This window comes from Malaclemys terrapin, chromosome 15 (assembly GCF_027887155.1).
Source record: "Malaclemys terrapin pileata isolate rMalTer1 chromosome 15, rMalTer1.hap1, whole genome shotgun sequence".
NCBI lineage: Eukaryota > Metazoa > Chordata > Testudines > Emydidae > Malaclemys > Malaclemys terrapin.
The window spans coordinates 29,579,318-29,597,230 of record NC_071519.1 but is presented as its reverse complement, the minus strand read 5'-3'; the positions used below and the strand labels follow the sequence as shown (position 1 = coordinate 29,597,230).

The 17,913-nt window shown below is 44.3% G+C and overlaps 2 protein-coding genes across 4 annotated transcripts in view; one reads left to right on the top strand and one right to left on the bottom strand.

Moving 5' to 3' along the window:
- The window catches only part of LOC128822963 (alpha-1,2-mannosyltransferase ALG9), a 116,732-nt gene extending 112,323 nt beyond the window's left edge, over positions 1-4,409 (top strand). For all 3 annotated transcript variants that reach the window (XR_008441631.1, XR_008441629.1, XR_008441630.1), the window contains 2 exons: positions 3,198-3,335; positions 3,432-4,409. The gene's annotated coding sequence lies outside the window, so the exon portion shown is untranslated. The remainder of the gene's footprint in view (positions 1-3,197; positions 3,336-3,431) is intronic.
- Positions 1-17,913, bottom strand: part of SIK2 (salt inducible kinase 2) — a 104,356-nt gene that overhangs the window by 12,451 nt on the left and 73,992 nt on the right. Inside the window, exons 5-9 of the mRNA XM_054004873.1 lie at positions 17,100-17,224; positions 11,947-12,070; positions 10,786-11,006; positions 9,047-9,199; positions 5,537-5,695 (exon numbers count right to left, since the gene is read on the bottom strand). Coding sequence (XP_053860848.1) covers positions 5,537-5,695; positions 9,047-9,199; positions 10,786-11,006; positions 11,947-12,070; positions 17,100-17,224 — 782 coding nt within the window. The remainder of the gene's footprint in view (positions 1-5,536; positions 5,696-9,046; positions 9,200-10,785; positions 11,007-11,946; positions 12,071-17,099; positions 17,225-17,913) is intronic.

The following is a 17,913-nucleotide window of genomic DNA, read 5'->3' as shown; positions in this document are numbered from 1 at the left end:
GGGGGCCAGGGGGTCGGAGAAGGGGCAGGAAGGTTCTGGAGGGGGCAGTCAAGAGACAGGTAGCCGGGGGGGGGGGGGGAGTTTGGGGGGAGCTTTCTGGGGGGGGGGGGAGATAAGGCTTTGGGCAGTCAGGGTACAGGTAGGGCGTAGGGTTCTGGGGGGGGCAGTTAGGGTGGGGGGGGGTCTCAGGAGGGCAGTTAGGGCACAAGGAACAGGGAGGCTTAGGTAGGGGGTGGGGTTCTGGAGAGCAGTTAGGAGCAGGGGTTCCAGGAGGGGTAGTCAGGGGACAAGGAGCGGGGGGGGGGGGGGTGTTTGGGAGTTTCGGGAGTGGGGCTGTCGGGGGAGGAGAGGGATCGGAGCAGTCAGGGGACAGGGAGCAGAGGGGTTTAGATGGGTCGGGAGGGGGCTGTCAGGGGGTGGGGAGTGGTTAGATGGGGCGTGGGAGTCCTGGGGGTCTGTCTGGGGGTGGGGGTGTGGATAAAGGTTGGGGCAGTCAGGGGACAGATAGGGTCCTAGGGGGCCAGTTAGGATGGGGGGAGGGTCTCAGGAGGGGGCAGTCAGGGCACAAGGAGCAGGGGGAGGGTTGGGGGTTCTGAGGGGGGCGGGAAGTGGGAGGGAGTGGAAGAGGCAGGGGTGGGGCTAGGGCAGGACGGGGGCGGGGCTCCTCCAGACCTCTTTTTTCTTGCTGAAATATGGTAACCCTAAGCTAGTTAAATCACCAAGAGGCAAGTCTCAGTTTAAATCACTGGTTTTAATAAACTTTTCCATTTGTACTTCAGGTATTTTTAAAGAGAGGCACATTCTCGCTGATTGATATAACCATTAAAACATGTTGATTTACAACTAAATAGAGCCTTTACACTAGATTTGGTACATTTTTTGCTATCTAAGAGTACACTAAGTACATTTATTTAAGCAATTATATAGCTTATTATTTTGACATTCTTAACTGCACATTTAGGTATGTTTGAAAATGGTGAATGATTTGTTGCTTATTTACTAGATAATTATCTTTCTGCTCATGATTTGCATCAAGCTGCATTAGGATGGGAACTGGAATTTAATTAAACACACAAAGCAGCATATAAAGTTTATGGTGATTAAACAAAACTACCTCAAATGTTTTGGATACTTAAACTTCTCTTATCAAAACATGTTTCATATTTTCAACTAAACAATTTGTTTAACAGATTAACTAGTGAGTGAATTAAACTGATTATTTCAGATCAGCCTGGACAAGTTTTCAAATATGCCTAAGTGAAAGTGACTGAAACTTAAGTTGCCTACTTGCCTAAGTCTCCTGAAAATGAGACGGTCTCTTAAATTATTTAGCGTGACCTATTGTGCCATATTTATAAAGATTGATCTCAAATTAAGATTCCCCCCCCCTTATTCTTTCCTTATATAGAAAAGCAGCCTTTAGCTCACAGTTTTTGATAGACGCTCATGGATTCAGCATATTTTTTTTTATTTAAACCTTTAAAGAGATTATAATAAGTTTAGGCCTTAGCATATTTTGTATTAAAATCAGATTTCATTTTAATCAGGTTTAAAAAAACATTAAACAAATCCAAATTTTTTTATTTTGAAAATCGATTGTTATCCACCCTGTTTCAGGTGGATAACATCTTAAAGAACAATAAGAGGGCTTTTCAATTACATTACACTAACTCAATTGAGCTAACACAATTGAAAACTCCATCCTATTTGCTGTCAAGCAGTGCCTGTTTGTTGTCTCCTGCTGCCCCCAATGTGTTTAATAAATAAGGATTTAATGTTTGTTATGCTGTCATCAGGAAAGAGCACAAAACCAGGGATACACCGGAACTTAACCGGTGAATGCAAATCATTGGGAAAGCTCTGGCAACTTATTTGTTAACACAGGGCTATAGATGAGATTTGATGTTACAAGTCAGGTACAGAATGAGAATAAGTTTCAGAGAGCTTTTCCTGAATTTAGCTGGTTTCCATACCATGAGAAACCGCATTGTAAAATGGTATAGTGAGCTTCACGTTCCTCTCAGTGACTCTGACAAACTTGGTCTGTTTGCAAATAAAATGGTGGCATTTCATATCCCAGCCCTGCAAACCCAGTCTGGGATCTGAGAGTTAAGCTGTTTTCCCTCCTAGCTAATGCATCATCAAAAGTAAAGATTCTGCAATGGACACTTAGTTAACAATTCTGCTACCAGTGCACAACCCAGAAGAGAAATCAGTTTGCCTTCTGTTAGTTATGCTGCTGCAGCAGCAACAAAAACAGAGCAAATTTATTTTCGTAAAGTCAGCTGATATGATTCAGAATAAAGGGAGCAGATCTGTTGAATAAGGAAGTTCAATATTGACCAAGTAATTTTCTGATGATATCACTTCATATATTTCTGAATCTACTGAAAGAAAATAGTAGCTAAACTTCCAATGTTATAAGAGTGCTCATAAAACAAGACTTGAATACTGAAAATGGCTTTCTATGCCCTTCTTGAACACCTCAAGCTTTTCCAACTCTACATGGGACAAAAACTGAGCCATCAAAGAAAGATAATGCAAACCCCCGCTCAAACCAAAAAGATGGAGATCTAGATTCAGATTCTACTAGAGAAATGAGTTAGGGCCCAGTGTTCACTACACCAAGTGGTTTTGGCTCCTGTTCATATATGGGATTCTGTTCCTCCATTTTTAACATGCATTGGCAGACCAGGGCTGCTGCAGGTCAGAACTAGCAAACTACCATCAGGGGCACGAGTGGAGTAGCAGGGTTGAGATGCATAGGCAGAGATATAATGGGGACGTTTACACTGGAGTTTCATTCCCTGTTGTGCCGACTAATGGTATTAGTCGGACTTTCATCAACACTAAATTAATGTACAATCAAAATCTAATGAACTGGCAGCCCTGATGCAGGGTTCTCTAACTAGAATTCTAACATGAAAAAAAGGGTATTTGGGTCTGCTGTATTAGGTTTTTGAAATGTTTTAGGGGAAAATGTGTTGCAGAACAGTTAATCTACAACAAAGTGTCCTTTAGTATTTTGAAAACCAACATTTTTTCAAACAGCCCATGTAGATCTAGGGAAATACTTCCAGCATTCTTATGAGATGAACACCTATCCATATTGTGCTTGTAGTGTAATGTGTTGGTATGTACAAAACAGCTCTGGATCTGCTGTCTGATATTTTAAGACAATTTTTTTCTTTCCATAGTGTGGGTCACATTTTAGGAATATCTCAGACACCTCCCTTCCTATGTGTGATTCCATGGACCATCTATACATAGCTTTTATGCTACCACCTATCACTGTAGTGGATTTGTGTAGTCTCTGGCACTTCTGCCTTTTCAAGGTAAAAACTCTGCTTCTCCCACTTGAAAACACTTAATATCTCTGTAGCAATAAGTTTCTTACATGGAAAGTATTTAACATATTTGCTGTCTTGTAGTGCAATTTAGCAGCTGAAATGGATGAGGACAGCCAACACCACATGGCCAGTCATTTCTTTGCAGACCACCAGTGGCATATGGACCACAGCTTGAGAACCTCTGGTGGACATGGACTGTAATATCTAGCCATTGCAATATTCTCGAGGTCAGTGTGATCTGACTCCACAGTATAAAGTTTTCTGTGTGCTGGTCTTTTCTGTTCAAGCTGCATTTATTAAAAAAAAAAAAACCCTGAAGAGTTTCATTTTCAAAGGCTGCTTCTTTTAAGTCTTGTGATCTGATGGCCATTTGCTTTAAAGTGAATCAATAGCTTTTCCGCTGCAAAGGGACCACACACAGAGCTATTCAAATCAGTGATGTGAAAAAGGTCCAATGTACTACTGTCAACATCTAACCATCAACAAGTAAGAAATCCTTCAGAATGACAAGCAGGGACTAAAAAACATCGTTTGAATCCAACAGAATATAATACGCCAAGATTAAAATTATAAGGTGGTAGCAAACATGAGAATGCCAGTGTTAGTGTGTGAATAAACTCATTTTTGAACAATTCAGTCTGATGCCAAACTTGAGTTTTCTCTATGCTGCCAGTTCACATCTCCCTCTGCCTCCCTACAAAGTATTGCCACAGACACATAGTTTGATGGCAAAATACATCAAACTTGCTGTTGCTCCCTTCAGAGAGTTAAGCTGTAACAGTACACTTGTATAGCAGTGGAGTTGTCAAACCCTATTAGCAGAGTTCAGTTAAATCTTAACTGTGGAGGGCAAGGCAGCCTACACAATCTTCCAGTCTGATTGCAGGAAACAAAACCCATTAAATGGGACTGCAGTTTAACATGGTCTCTAGAGCAGATTTTATATACAATTCTAGGTACAGAAATGGCCTTGCTGAGAGGATCAGCTGTAATCCCGTTGAGACACAGCAGTTTGCTAATACTTTCTGTCAGTATGAATGTCCCTGCTGGCTATTTACTGTTCAAAAATGGACTACAGTGTAAAATTAAATACTCTAAACTGAAATGCCTGTCTGCCAATTTTCCTGTATTTCATAAGGCAGGGAGAAGAGTGAAATTCTAATAACCATAAGCTTGCATTACCAGCTAAGGCTCCATTATAACCTCTTGTTCTCAAATATCTACATTTCTGGGAGGGGAGGGAGGAAATCTCACTTTCAGCTGAAAGTTTCCAGTGTTGGACTCAGCACAAAAGTGGGGTTTTGGGAAGTTTGAGCAGTATCCAATTGCCCATTTTTACACTTTGTGAAGCTGGAGAGAAATATACATATATGCATAAGTCAACTGCACAAGCAAAACGCCTGCCTGAGCAACTGTCTTCAGGGCAATTTTTACATTTGTGGAGGAGGAAAAAAAAATCTCTGGAGTTTGATTTGTTTAAAAAAAAAAAAAAAAAGCATGGCAGGTCAATGTGCTTTGAATGTTAGACTGGTTCCCATGGGTTTTAGATTAAAGGACACAGGATAGGTAAAACTGTCAATGGGGCATGATGAATTCCTGTATCTTGTCTCTAGAACTGGACATGTTTCTCACCTACATATGTGACATATGCACATTTATACTACATGAGGACGTAACATCTGATAAGGCAGTCAGCGTGCACTATGAATTCCTTTATCTGTCCTCTGACTAATCAGTCTTCCCCAAATCACCCATACAAAGATAGGATGAATAAGTTTTGCTTTTAAATGGCTCAAAGGCAAATAGGGAGAGAAGATCTAAACAGTTGGAAAGGGCAGAGAGGGTGATAATATCTCACTTAAGAGTAGGCAGCTTTCAGTAAGCCCAGCTGTCTACAGGGCAGATCCCAGCTGGCATGAATCAGGGTTGATCTAATGAAGTCAGTGGAGTGACACCACCTTCTAAAAGCTGAGAATCTAGCCCCCCTCTCTTAGGGGTTCTGTACTAGAAAACAGACATACCCTAAAGGCCAAGGTGCTGATCTTTCAATTAACTAATGAAAAGGTGCAGATCATGCTAGTATCAAATGCTACTTTCAGGCAATAACAGTACCAACCCTCTTCTCCCCCCCAACTTTAGTGTAATTGAAATCTGTCATTGAAAGAAAGGTAATTTATAAGCTATACCTTTGGGGTATCGACTCTTTCTTCTTCCATGAATGCTGACTCTACGTGGCAGCTGGATGGGGGAAAGGAGAAGGCTTCTGGAGCTGACGGGAGGCCCGGAGACCTCAGCAGCCTTACATTCTGTGAACGCAGGTTCACTGTGGGCACCGCAGCTTGTGTCTATGAGATATAACAAAACCAAACCATCTTAGGGCGAAAGAGGAATCATGAACAATGAAAACACAAAGATAACTGCAAATACAAAACCTGGTATCAGGGATCCCCTGAGGAGTGTAGATTTTTCCGCTTATCACTGCATGATAAGGAGGGAACCTTGGTACCAGTCAGGCTTTTGTCATGTTGGATAAAGGGATAGACGTGCTTGAGCTAAATTCCTTCAAGGTCATTGGCATACAAGTGTCATTAACATTAAAAACATAGTCCTGCTCAAAGGTAGTGGGTGAGATTTACTGCCTAGTTCTTCATCCAGAAGCACAGCCTCGCAGGCTTAGACTTCAGAGTTCATTTAGTATATAGAAAGATTTACATTTCTGAACAAATAGCATCTCTTCAAAGATGGCAGAAGAAAATTGCTTGGAATCTGCAGATGCTCCAAACTGCCCATGCTTTCCATGTTCCACAACCCCTTTTCATGGTTCCTTTCCTCTGTCATAAACTGATCAAAGTTTGAAAGTCTCATTTTAAAAACTTGTTGTATAAGAAATCTCAGGGTTAAAATGAGGCAAATGGCTATTTTAAGCTCTTTGTGACTGTCTAAAGATCATCCCATCTGGGGACCCCTATGGAACAAGACACAAAGGAATGGGAAGGATTCAGATGTGAAGCCAGGCACCTTGAGAGGGGGCTGCTCTCCTGGAAATATAGTATAGAAAGCAAAGGGGCACCAAACTCCAGGCAAATGTGGTGAAATCAGGAAACTGACAATAGACTGGAACAAATTATCATCATAGTCAGAGGCCTGATTATGTGCTTGTGTGTAACACAGGCACAGAATGATCACATCATTACACCTGCATGGGCTGAGCAACAACAAGTGTTTACAAAAACAAAGTTCCATACAAAAATATTAATCAGACTTAAAGAAATAATAAGGACCCTAAGTGTAAACAAGGCTCTAATAGCTTCTGCTATTTTACGGATATTGTTGATAGGGTAGTCAAAAGGCTAGAAAGCTGCACAGCTTCTTCTACACCAGGGCTCCTCTATCTACAGCTGAACAAGTGGTACCACTGGTGGGAATATTAGTGAAATTCCCTAGCATAGACACAGCGAGCATCCATCATTTGTGTTCCTGAGATTTCCTCAACAGCCTGAATGACTTCCAAAGCATCATGTGATTTACAAATGTGTCCATTTGGGATAGCGGTGTCTGATCTGTGTTTTCAGAGACGATACAGATCCTGCCTTCCACTTCAGGAGAATGCAAAGCACAAAATGCCTTACAATTAGCCCCCAGAGCACCATCACTGCTCCGATTCCTCCTGGAAAAGAGCAATGCACAAAGCCTGGTAGCCACTAGATGCAGACACCTCTAGACACAGCAGCACGCAGTGTACAGAAGGGACCAGCAACGTGACACAATATACATATTCAATACCATTAAAACTTGACTGTATGAGTCATCTTAGGCCAATTATTTTAATAGGGCCACGTCTCTCATGTTTCCAGTTAGGCATTAATGGAAATTATAAGCCAGGCAATATTTTTGCACTTTAATGAAACAGGAGAGCATGTAAAAGGAACTCTAAGGGAAGTATTGGAACAAAAGATGATAAACTGTACATGACCTTTCTGTTTGGAGGAAGTAACTAGGGAATAAAGACAAACAGCAAGAGTGCCCCAGAGCCTGTACTGAATCCATCTGTTTTGGAAGCATAACTGAAGAAGATACGGAGTAGATGGCCAGTGTCCAAGCCGTGAGCACCCAGATGCTATTCTTGTGAGTGTTGATAAAATACATGTGACATCTTTGAGACTCAAATCAATTAGTTAATACGTAGACTGGGTCTGCTCACACAGAGGTGCTGGAAAACCTCAACGGAGTCATTTGCAGTACTCAGCCACCTGTGCGACAGGATTGCTGGCAAAACTCGACTCCTGACCACATCTCAGGAGAAACCACATTGTGTTCAGGGACAGGTATACACATCCTTGAGGCACTAAGTATATGAAGATGATATCTGTTGCGTAGATATCACAATGGATCGGTACCTTAGATAAGGAGATCAGACAGACCAACCCTAGAGAGTTGTCTTGGGTATGACCTCACTTCTTCTCCAGACTTAAGTGCAAATAGAATGCATAGCTCAAGAACAGCAATGGGGAAAGTTAGGGTTAATTTTCAAAGGGTCCCAAGAGACTGTGTGTGTGTAAGAGCACCGAACAGAATGTGCTGACCACCAGCCTCTGTGCTGACACAAACTCCTTTCACGCATCTCTAAATAATCCCCTGTAAGAAGTTCAGCTGCTCATTTGTAGATTACATTCAAGGTACTTGGAGCACAGAGGAGTCTGCAGGCTGAGTTGATGGAGAAAGACAAACCTCAATTACTGACAGCAAAGAATGCCAAATCCTCAGAATCCTAGAATCTCAGGGTTGGAACGGACCTCAGGAGGTCATCTAGTCCAACCCCCTGCTCAAAGCAGGACCAATCCCCTGACAGATTTTTGCCTAGATTCCTAAATGGCCCCCTCAAGGATTGAACTCACAACCCTGGGTTTAGCAGGCCAATGCTCAAACCACTGAGCTATCCCTCCCCCCAGAAACATTTCATTAAAGTAGTGCAACATCACACTTTCCATTTTTATGCCCCTAAAAGCTGCCCCAGGAATGTTGAGGGTGAAACAGAACTACTCAAACAATGAACTGGGAGTTAAGAATTAAACTCCCTGTACCCATTAACCCTGAGGACAAGTGAAATCATCTTTGGTAGCTTCAGCCCCAGAGTGCAAAGTCAGGCCGTGTCCAATTTGCTGCTGCACTGAGCCAACAGCCTCTGCTTTGTTCACCTGAGGTAGGAGGCAAGATCCTTCATCAAGAAGGACAACTAGGTGTGTGTGCACAGGCCATGAAGTTGGGGTGATTCATTGCAGGGAGGCCAGTCTGGCCTCTCAGTGACCACATGCCCTCTCCAAGCACAGTGACCCTAGTGCTCATAAAATGAAACAGGAAAATTAGCCAGCCATTTGGGAATTGGCCAGTTTCCAAGGGTTCTCATCCCATTGCTTACACAGACATACAGACAATTGGTACCTAGGGTCTCACATGATTTGACAGGACCCACAACTCTCAACAGGATGAGTCACAAACAACTGTCTTGTCATATGATGGTTCTGAACAGAACAAACGCAGAACACTCTGCCCAGAGCAACACAGAAAAGCTTGGGATTCTGAAGACACAGGAAGGCAAAGGATCCTCTGACACAGAGCTACCTAGGAACAAGAGCTTTCTGAAACAAGAACATTTTGTGCAGTGTTCAGTCCCATCTCTGCCTGGAATTAGGAGTTACCTTGGCGACTGTTTGTTCAGCAATGGTGCTTGGCCGACGCTGACGAGCATCAAGTCTCTGCTCCACAGGGAAGCTACTCCGATGTGACTTGAGTCTCTCCACTAACAGGTAATAGATAGCAGCAAAGTGGTTATAACTCTTGTTCTGCAGAGACTGAAAAGAGAAACAAGTGTCTAAATGCAGCCAACCCTCCATTCTCCAAAACCACAAAATAAGGAGCTAGGAGAAAAATCGCACTTTTATCAAAAACAAAATCAAACGCTTAAAGGGTGAGGGGGTCTCAAGCAAGTGTCAATCTGGAAACCAATCAGCTGAGAGACAGTTTCAAGCCAGAATGGCAAAGCAGAATGTCAGCCTCGAGGCTCAATGGTTCTGTGAAGTTCAAAAGACCAAGCAGCTGCAGCTGCATGTGGAAGCCTGCTTCCAGAGTTAGTGCTCAGTGTGTGCCTATTGGCAGTGATAGTTGGCATCTGTAGCCCAAATGCCTTTCTGAGCCCTCTAAGACTGGCTCTTCGCCATCTGAAGAGAGCAAGCGCCATGACCTCACTTATAAAGGGTAGGCTACTCCAGATCCTCACCAGCACTGGGGAATTGATCCCTGGAGTGCCTGTGCACACACTCAGCCCTTTCTAGCAAGAAGTGTGAATAGTGCAGCCTCCACACTTGCTAAAAATACCAGCCATTCTAAGGAAATGATCATGCTGAGTCCTGAGGGAGTCTTTTGAGCATTTATTTCTGGCAGGAGGCACGATTTGGAATCCAAGGAAGACAGTCAATGCTTGCTGCTCTTATGCTTCCTTTTACTCTCCTCTGAATTTCACATCCCCACCCTTTCAGAAGCGTAAATCCAAATGATTTTGCCCCCCTCCATATGCCAAATGATGCTTTCCCCAATACCACCCAGTGAATCTAATGGAGCAGAAACCAACACAGCTCCTTGGCTTTGTTTTTCTGCCTAAGAATCAGCTTTACTGTCCACACAGAGCTCTGGAGGAGTGGGGGGGTGGAGGGGTGGAGGGGAGTGTTTCTATAAGTGGCAAGCTTCTGCATCCCAACAGGGGATCTTACAGGGCTATCACTTTACAGGAATTATTCACAGGCATTTCAGTTTGCTCCGTGATCCACTATAACAAATTGCAACCCCAAATGTTTGCAAGTGCACTCAAATAAAAATACCAACCAATCATTAATAAAAGAACCACCTCCAGTTCTGGAGGCCCTGGGATACATGGAGTGAATTCATTAGCCTTTCCCCTCTGGAGCCAGTGGTTCATTCCAATTATGATTCCCAGCACAAATGAAAGTTAATTAGGTGATTTCTTCCCAGGTCCCACTTTTTACATAAGCCCCACACATTTTGCTAGGACTGGCAGTATCTGCACAACAGAAGCCCAACTCACTGATAAGCTCATCGCATTCAGAAGAACCTTTCCAGTTATTAGAGACATCCTTATTCCTCTTCTCTCTTATTAATCAGTGACAAAGAATTGGGGCCAAAGTTGGCTAGAGCAGGTGTGAACTGCAGGATTCTTAAACCTTCCAGAAGCTGGAGCACATTTTCTGTAACTTGCCTTCCCTTGAAAGGGCCTGTGCAACCGATAATACAGCAGCAGCTTGACTTTGTTGCAAGAGTAACAAAAAGAATGCGATGAGAGACGCAGGTAAAACCTAGATTAAATACCGCAGGACAGTAAATGGGCTCATTCTGGGGTTATAGCTCTGGGGAAGGTCTATTTTACCTCAATAGTTTTCTGTTGGTCTATTCCAAGGCTGTGCATCAGCCGCAAAACCTGCTCATTATACTCTCCAATGGAAGGCTCGTTCTCCTGTCCTTGTGGATAGAGAATGGGTCTCTGCACAGGAACTTCTATTAGCATCCATTTATGCTCCTTAATCTGAGCAACTGTCAATCTCTTGGATGGGTCTAGGACCAGCATTCTCCTGATCAGGTGCTCACACTCTGTTGGGATAAAAATAAAGTAAAAAAGGGAACATGCTACAAACTCCTAGCAAAGAGGCTACAGTGCACACACTGTATTAATCTGACACCTACTGATGAAGAGCAACAACAACAGGAAACTGTCCTAGTTCTACCTCATTTTTGTGCTAAATAAATTTCCTGAAAGTTAAAATAATCTTTTGAGCTAAAGACTTCAGTTCACACCAAGAAAAAAAATCAACTTATTTAAAAAAATGTGCTGTTTGGGGGCGGGGTGTCATTAATTCTAAGCATCTCCCAAAAAACAATAATAATGTTATTTAAAGCTCAGAAAGCCACTTGATATGTTCAAAACAGTGTCCCTTTAATTTCGACTAGACTATTGGCAGCTTCTTCATGGCCTGCAGGCCAGTACCCACATCATTGATTTTGGGGTTACGCTATCAAACATTTCCTCATTGTCTGTGATTAAGAGTGACAGAGCAAGACCCAACAACTGGATCAATCAAACTAGGAAAAGATCTGATAGTCTTATAACAACAAACAACATCATCATCATGTGGGTGTGCCACAGATTTAAGACTCTGACACCCATATGAGTTGGTTATGTGGTTTGTTGGGGTTTGTTTGTTTGCTTTTGTTTAAAAGAAGAAGTCAAAGAAAACAGGAAAACCCAATCTGCATTACACTAAAATTATGGTGATTTTATTTTTCCCTGCATTTGCTTTCCAAACTAAAATGAATGTTTGTTTTGTTGTCTTGGAGAGTGAAAACTACTTGCTGTTTTTATCTGTGAATTTTTTTCTGTTTCTAATCAGAGATAGGAAGTGGGACACTCCTGTTCATCTACACTCATATTCATTGTTCATTAATGACTCCGTTGTCTTGTCCACCATTTGCAGTTTAAGAGTTTAATTTAATCGAGCTTAAAATCCCCAAAGCATAAGGACAAATATATTACCTTCTGACATGAAATAGGGGATCCTGAACCTTCCTTCCAGAACCCGTTGTCTCAGAATAGGGAGTGTAGGTCCATCGAAAGGTAACGCTCCACAGACTAGAACATAAAGAACTACACCCATGCTCTGCAAAACAGAGAACATTCCTGCTTTTACCTTTCAGATGCACACAAGTACTCTTTGCTCTGAGTTTTGCTAGTGAAACCCCAGGCTGTCATTGAAAAAATTAAAGTTGTTTCTACATCCTGCAGAAACAGTGTTAAAGAAAAAGGAGTCATATACCTGAAAACCCCTAAACCTTACGAACCCATAGCTAACCCAAAATGGCTAGGTTTGCAGTGCCTTTTGCTCATCAGCAGGGTAAAGCTGCTGTGTGTAATGGACTAAAGACTCCGGCTGCTAGTGCAAAGCTCCATACAGGTGACTGAATGATACATGAAAAATGAGCTGCTACTTCAAGTGAGATTTAAAGTCACTCTTTACTACATCAGAATATGTTCAAACAAAAAAACCCACCCCAAATTCCAGTTGTTCAGAACACAGAAACCTCAACCTCTCCTGTTCATTGGCTTGCAAAGTTTTAAGGGAAAAAACCCACTAATGTTTGCATGGACTGCGATGGCTGTGATTCTGCACTGCTATGTGCAAAGCCCATTGAGGGATTGCATAAGACGTGCAAGGAGATACACACAACCAGAACAGCAGCATTAAGCCAAGTGTCAGATTCATTTCTGAAACTGTGTGTTAATTGGCAATATGTAGGTGGAAACAGTCTTGCTACATTTGCCAAAGAAGATAGTGCCATATGGAATTAAATGACCATACCACACCCTGGGGACATGAGTCTGTACGGGTAGACATGGCACTAGGTGCCTCAATGGAAAGGAAAAGCATTCTAAAACACACACCAAAACTGGGCCAGCATACTGAGATTTTAAAACTAAAAATATTAAAAATCAATGTCTTTATTTATCTGCCAAAACCTGAGCTGAGGATTATGTCTTCCTCCTGCCAACTCAGCTTTTTAGAGACTATTTCCATTAGCTGCTTTAGCAGTTATCAACTGTAGCACAAGAAAGACAGTATCCTGAACTCAGGTCTTGGCAGGTATGTGAAGGAGGAAACCGCTTTTCAGATGTTTTGTTTTAAAATGTAAATACACTTGTGTTTTTAGTTTACAAGGAGATTTTTTTTAATGAGCTGAGATCTTAAACAATTAAAAAAGCTCTGCAATTCACTTTTCACATTCAAACACCACTCACATTATTCTGAACCTTGTGCATGGTTGGAGAGTAATGGGTTATTTGGCAGTTACAGGATAATAGGCTCACCAAAGATGTAACCTTTACTCATTAAAAAGGAGTGCTTATGGGGACAGTGTTTATTTACTAAAACAACATGGATCTCTTTAGATGAGCAGCTGCAAGGTGAACATCTATGCACTGCCCTGTTGGTGAACTGAGCTCTCACTCTCTCACATGTATGTAGTATTAGCACTGTGCTTCTGGCGCCAAAGCACAGACTGCCGAATTGCACTGTATCTCTGGGTGCTTCAGGATATGGACACATCATCATCAAGACCAGAACACTAAAATTCGATTAAAAACAAATTCAGAATGAAAAGTCTCATGTTTGACAGTGCATTAAAGAGTGCAAGGAACCCTGCTCTGTGCATGTTTCTCCCTCTTTCACTTCATGCGATTTCGGTTGTCCTCTCTGTCCTCTTCCATTAGAGCAGCAAGCAGGGAAACACACACACTGATGCAACAATATGCATCTGCCTGCAGCAGAATGGCGTGGGGCACATAGCTTCTTCTCTCTCTCAACTCAGAGAGAGGGCAGCCGGCAGCTCCCTCCCCTTTGTGTTAGTGATTCAGACTCATCAACAATTTACATCTTGAACTCCTGTAGGAGAAGGAAGCAGTGCAGTGAAGCAGGGACAGTCATGCAAAGAACCTATTCAGAAAAAACGATTACCTACCTCTCATAAGTGTTGTTCTTTGAGATGTGTTGCTCATGTCCATACCAATTAGGTGTGCGCATGCAGCGTGCACGATTGTCGGAAGGTTTTTCCTCTAGCGGTACCTGTTGAGTTGGCTGTGGAGCCCCCTGGAGTGGCGCTTTTATGGCGGTGTATATAGGTCCCTGCCGGCCCGCTGCCTGCTCAGTTCCTTCTTGCCGGAATACTCCTACAGAGGGGAGGCGGGCAGGATTTGGAATAGACATGAACACCACATCTTGAAGAACAACAGTTACGAGAGGAAGGTAACCGTTTTTCCTTCTTCGAGTGCTTGTTCATGTCCATTCCAATTAGGTGACTCCCAAGCCGTACTCTTGAAGGAGGGATCGGAGTTCATCTGGTTGCAGATTGCAGCACTGCCCTGCCAAACACTGGCATCTCAGGACTGTTGCGAAATTGCGTAATGCGAGGTGAAGGTGTGGCTAGAGGACCATGTGGATGCCCTGCATATATCCTGAATGGGCACTTGAGCTAGGAAAGTAGCAGATGACGCTTCAGCTCTTGTAGAGTGCGCCATCAATGTCGGGGCCGGAATCTTGGTCAAGTCGTAGCAAGTCCTGATGCATGACGTGATCCAGGACGATATGCGTTGGGAGGACATGGAGAGCCCTTTCATCCTCTCTGCGACAGCGATGAAGAGCTGTGGGGACTTCCGAAATGGCTTCGTGTGCTCGATATAGAAAGCCAGAGCGCGTCTCATGACCAAGGAATGAAGCATGCAATCTCTGTTATTGGCATGCGGCTTGGGAACAAACACAGGTAGGAAAATGTCCTGATTTATATGGAATTGAGAGCCTACCGTAGGGAGAAACGCAGGCTGTGGGAGCAGTTGCACCATGTCTTTATAAAAGACAGTGTAAGGGGGCTCAGATGTCAGCGCCTTGCGACCAAAGAGGTCCAGCTTCCTGGCCTCCTTGGTCTTTGAAGTGGGACCCAGGTGTCCTTGCCACTCTGTGTGATTGGTGGTGTCCACCACTAATGTGCCCAGTTGGGGTGGGTGAAGAGGTGCTCATACCCCTTCTGTGGGGCAAAATATTGGCGTTCTACCCCTTTAACTGTTGGTGTGATAGAGGCTGGATTCTGCCAGAGCACCTTAGTTGTATTTACAATGGTCTTAATAAGAGGAAGGGCCACCCTAGAGGGTCCTTCAGGAGCCAGGATATCAACCATTGGGTCTGAAACCTCTGTGACCTCCTCAGCCTGTAGGTTCAGGTTTTGCGCCACCCGGCGAAGGAGGTCCTGATGGGCCCTGGTGTCCATTGCTGGCAGAGAGGTAGTCGTTCCTGCCATCGCCTCATCAAGCGAGGTGGAGGAAGACGCCAGAGGAGGGATTGGGTCCTCTTGCCCTTCTAGTTCCCTGATGGTCACCAGGGCAATTTCAGGTGCATCAGCTATAGGTGTCCTTCCTTGCACTGGGAGTGGGGTGACAACAGCTCCTGTCTGAGGGTCGGATTGCCCCAGATCTTCCTCTAGGGATGCAGCTCTCTCCTGGATCCCTTGAGACTGATGAGGCCCCGCTGTGTCCCAAGGCCACCAAAGTCGCCCTCGAGCCCGGTCCTTGGGCCTGATGATAGGCCCCTGGGGTCCAGAAGAGCCACTGCACCGGCCCCTGCCATTGGGGAAGCCATGACTCAATTGGCACTGGTTGGGGTGCATCGCTTCTCAAGTGGTGCTGGGAACAGTGCCAGGATCTAGAGCAATACCAGCTCTGCCTGGAGGTGTAAGATTCCACCTCCAACTCAGAGGAGTACTCAGATGTGGACCAAGACGGAGCAGAACCCGACGGTGCTGGAGATCGGTGCCGTTGTGAGGATGAGCGATGGCCCATCATCTTGAGTTTGCCCCTATGTCTGGTGGGGGGGGCGGAGCCGTCATCGGTGCCATCATTGTCAGAGCCATCAATGTCGGTGCCAGGGCATGTGCCAGCAGGCCCGGGGATTGAGCCATCATGGCAATCAGATCCCGTGCTGCTTCCAATGTGTCCGGTGTGGAAGGAAGATCGAGGTCTTCTCCCTCCAAATTCTCCAGCACTGGAGAGTCCACCCGCACCTGACTCGACAGCCACCGTCACGGCCAGAGTCGACGGCTGTGGGACTTGCAGGCCAGGTTTGGGGTGTTCCAATACAGGAGGCACCCCACTGGTGTGCCATGCTGGCGAGCTGCTCCTGTCCGCCGCCTTATTCTTATGCAGCACTGGCGATTGTGAATGGTGTCGCAATGCGGAGCTGGGCCTCGGGGCTGGGAAGCGGTGCCAATGCTCCTTACCAGAGTCCTTCCTCGGTGCCGAGGGTTCCCGCACCAATGCCAGTGCTGGCTCCAGCTGTGGCGAAGTGCAGATTCCATTAGGAGGATTTTCAGGCGAGAGTCTCTCTCCTTTGTTCTGGGCTTAAAGCCCCTGCAAATCTTGCACCTATCCGCCTGATGATCCTCCCCAAGGCACGAGTCGTGTGGATCACCACGTGGCACAGACTTCAGGCACTTCTCACAGGGCTTAAAACCCTCAGACTGAGGCATGCCGTGGTCAGGGGGAAAGGGAATTGGAGAAGATCACCCAGCTAAGTACTAATCAACTAATTAACAATAATGGGTAACTATTTACAACAACTATTCGAAGAAAGACTGCTAAGTAGGCACTTGTAATATGCAAGACTGAGCTGCTCCAACAACCGTCACTGGCGGTAAGAAGGAACAGAGCAGGTGGCGCGTTGGCAGGGACCTATATACACCGCCATAAAGGCTCCACAGTTGACCCGACGGGTACCGCTAGAGGAAAAACCTTCTGACAATCGTGCACGCGGTGCACGCACACCTAACTGGAATGGACATGAGCAAGCACTCAACCTCACATTCTGCAAGGAACAGTGACAGCTTTTTGGATTAGCTAAATTATGTCGTGCAGTGACTTCATGTGCACCTACTATGTAACCTTAAATGCCAACCTGGCATTCAAAGTGACTTTACAAAGCAAGATCCTAGGCTTCAAAACTATTGGGCCTCATGATCATTTTGTGACTTGGTCTATAAAAATAAAGCCAGAGGGGAACAGCCTGTCTTGTGGTCTAAATGAAATTCAGAGGTGATTACAATGTTCATTTCTAAAAGGTGATTTTAATCTAGTAAATAAAATAACAATACCCAGATATCCAGCTGGGGTCCTTCATACTGCTGCCCTTCAAAGACTTCCGGGGCTGCATACGGGGGGCTTCCACACCAGGTGGTGAGAGGCTCACCACTTTTATAGAAATTTCCAAACCCAAAATCTGTAGGGGAAAAAAAAAATTATTTTAACACATCTGCATTTTTAAACCTACATCCACCAATGATCTGGTGCTGATATGCACTGACTGGGCCTAAAGGGCCCACTTTCAGTCATAGCTCTATATTTCCTGCAGAAACAAGAGACGGTTACTCTATTTTTCACTCGCGGTGCAGAATGCTAACTCTTCATGGTAACTGCACAACTAGCCCCCATCCCAACCAGCACAATGCAGTGATTAATTTCTACCATTGGGGTAAATCTGCAATTATAACAATGTCATCATCTAATTAAGTGAGAGAGTGGCAACCAGGCTGTGAGCTGAGCCTACGTACTCACCTGTAAATGTCTGAGATTCAATATTGAACCTGAGAGCTCTTTGGCTTTCTCTAAACTAAGCTTTTTTTAGGCTCAGAGAAGGAAAGTGATTTGACCAAGGGCACACAGCTTTTCAATGCTAGAGAACCTAACACACAGAACCTGAGTCTCCTGAATCCCAGTCCAATGACCTATCCATTATGAAATGAGGCTTTTTCGAGGAAGTATCAAAACTGACTTAATACAAACATAAGAACAGCCCTACTAGGTCAGACCAAAGGCCCATCTAGCCCAGTATCCTGTGTTCCGACAGTGGCCAATAAAGTGCTAAAAGATGCTTTAAGTAAACAAACTGGGGAAAAAATAGAGTGGAGC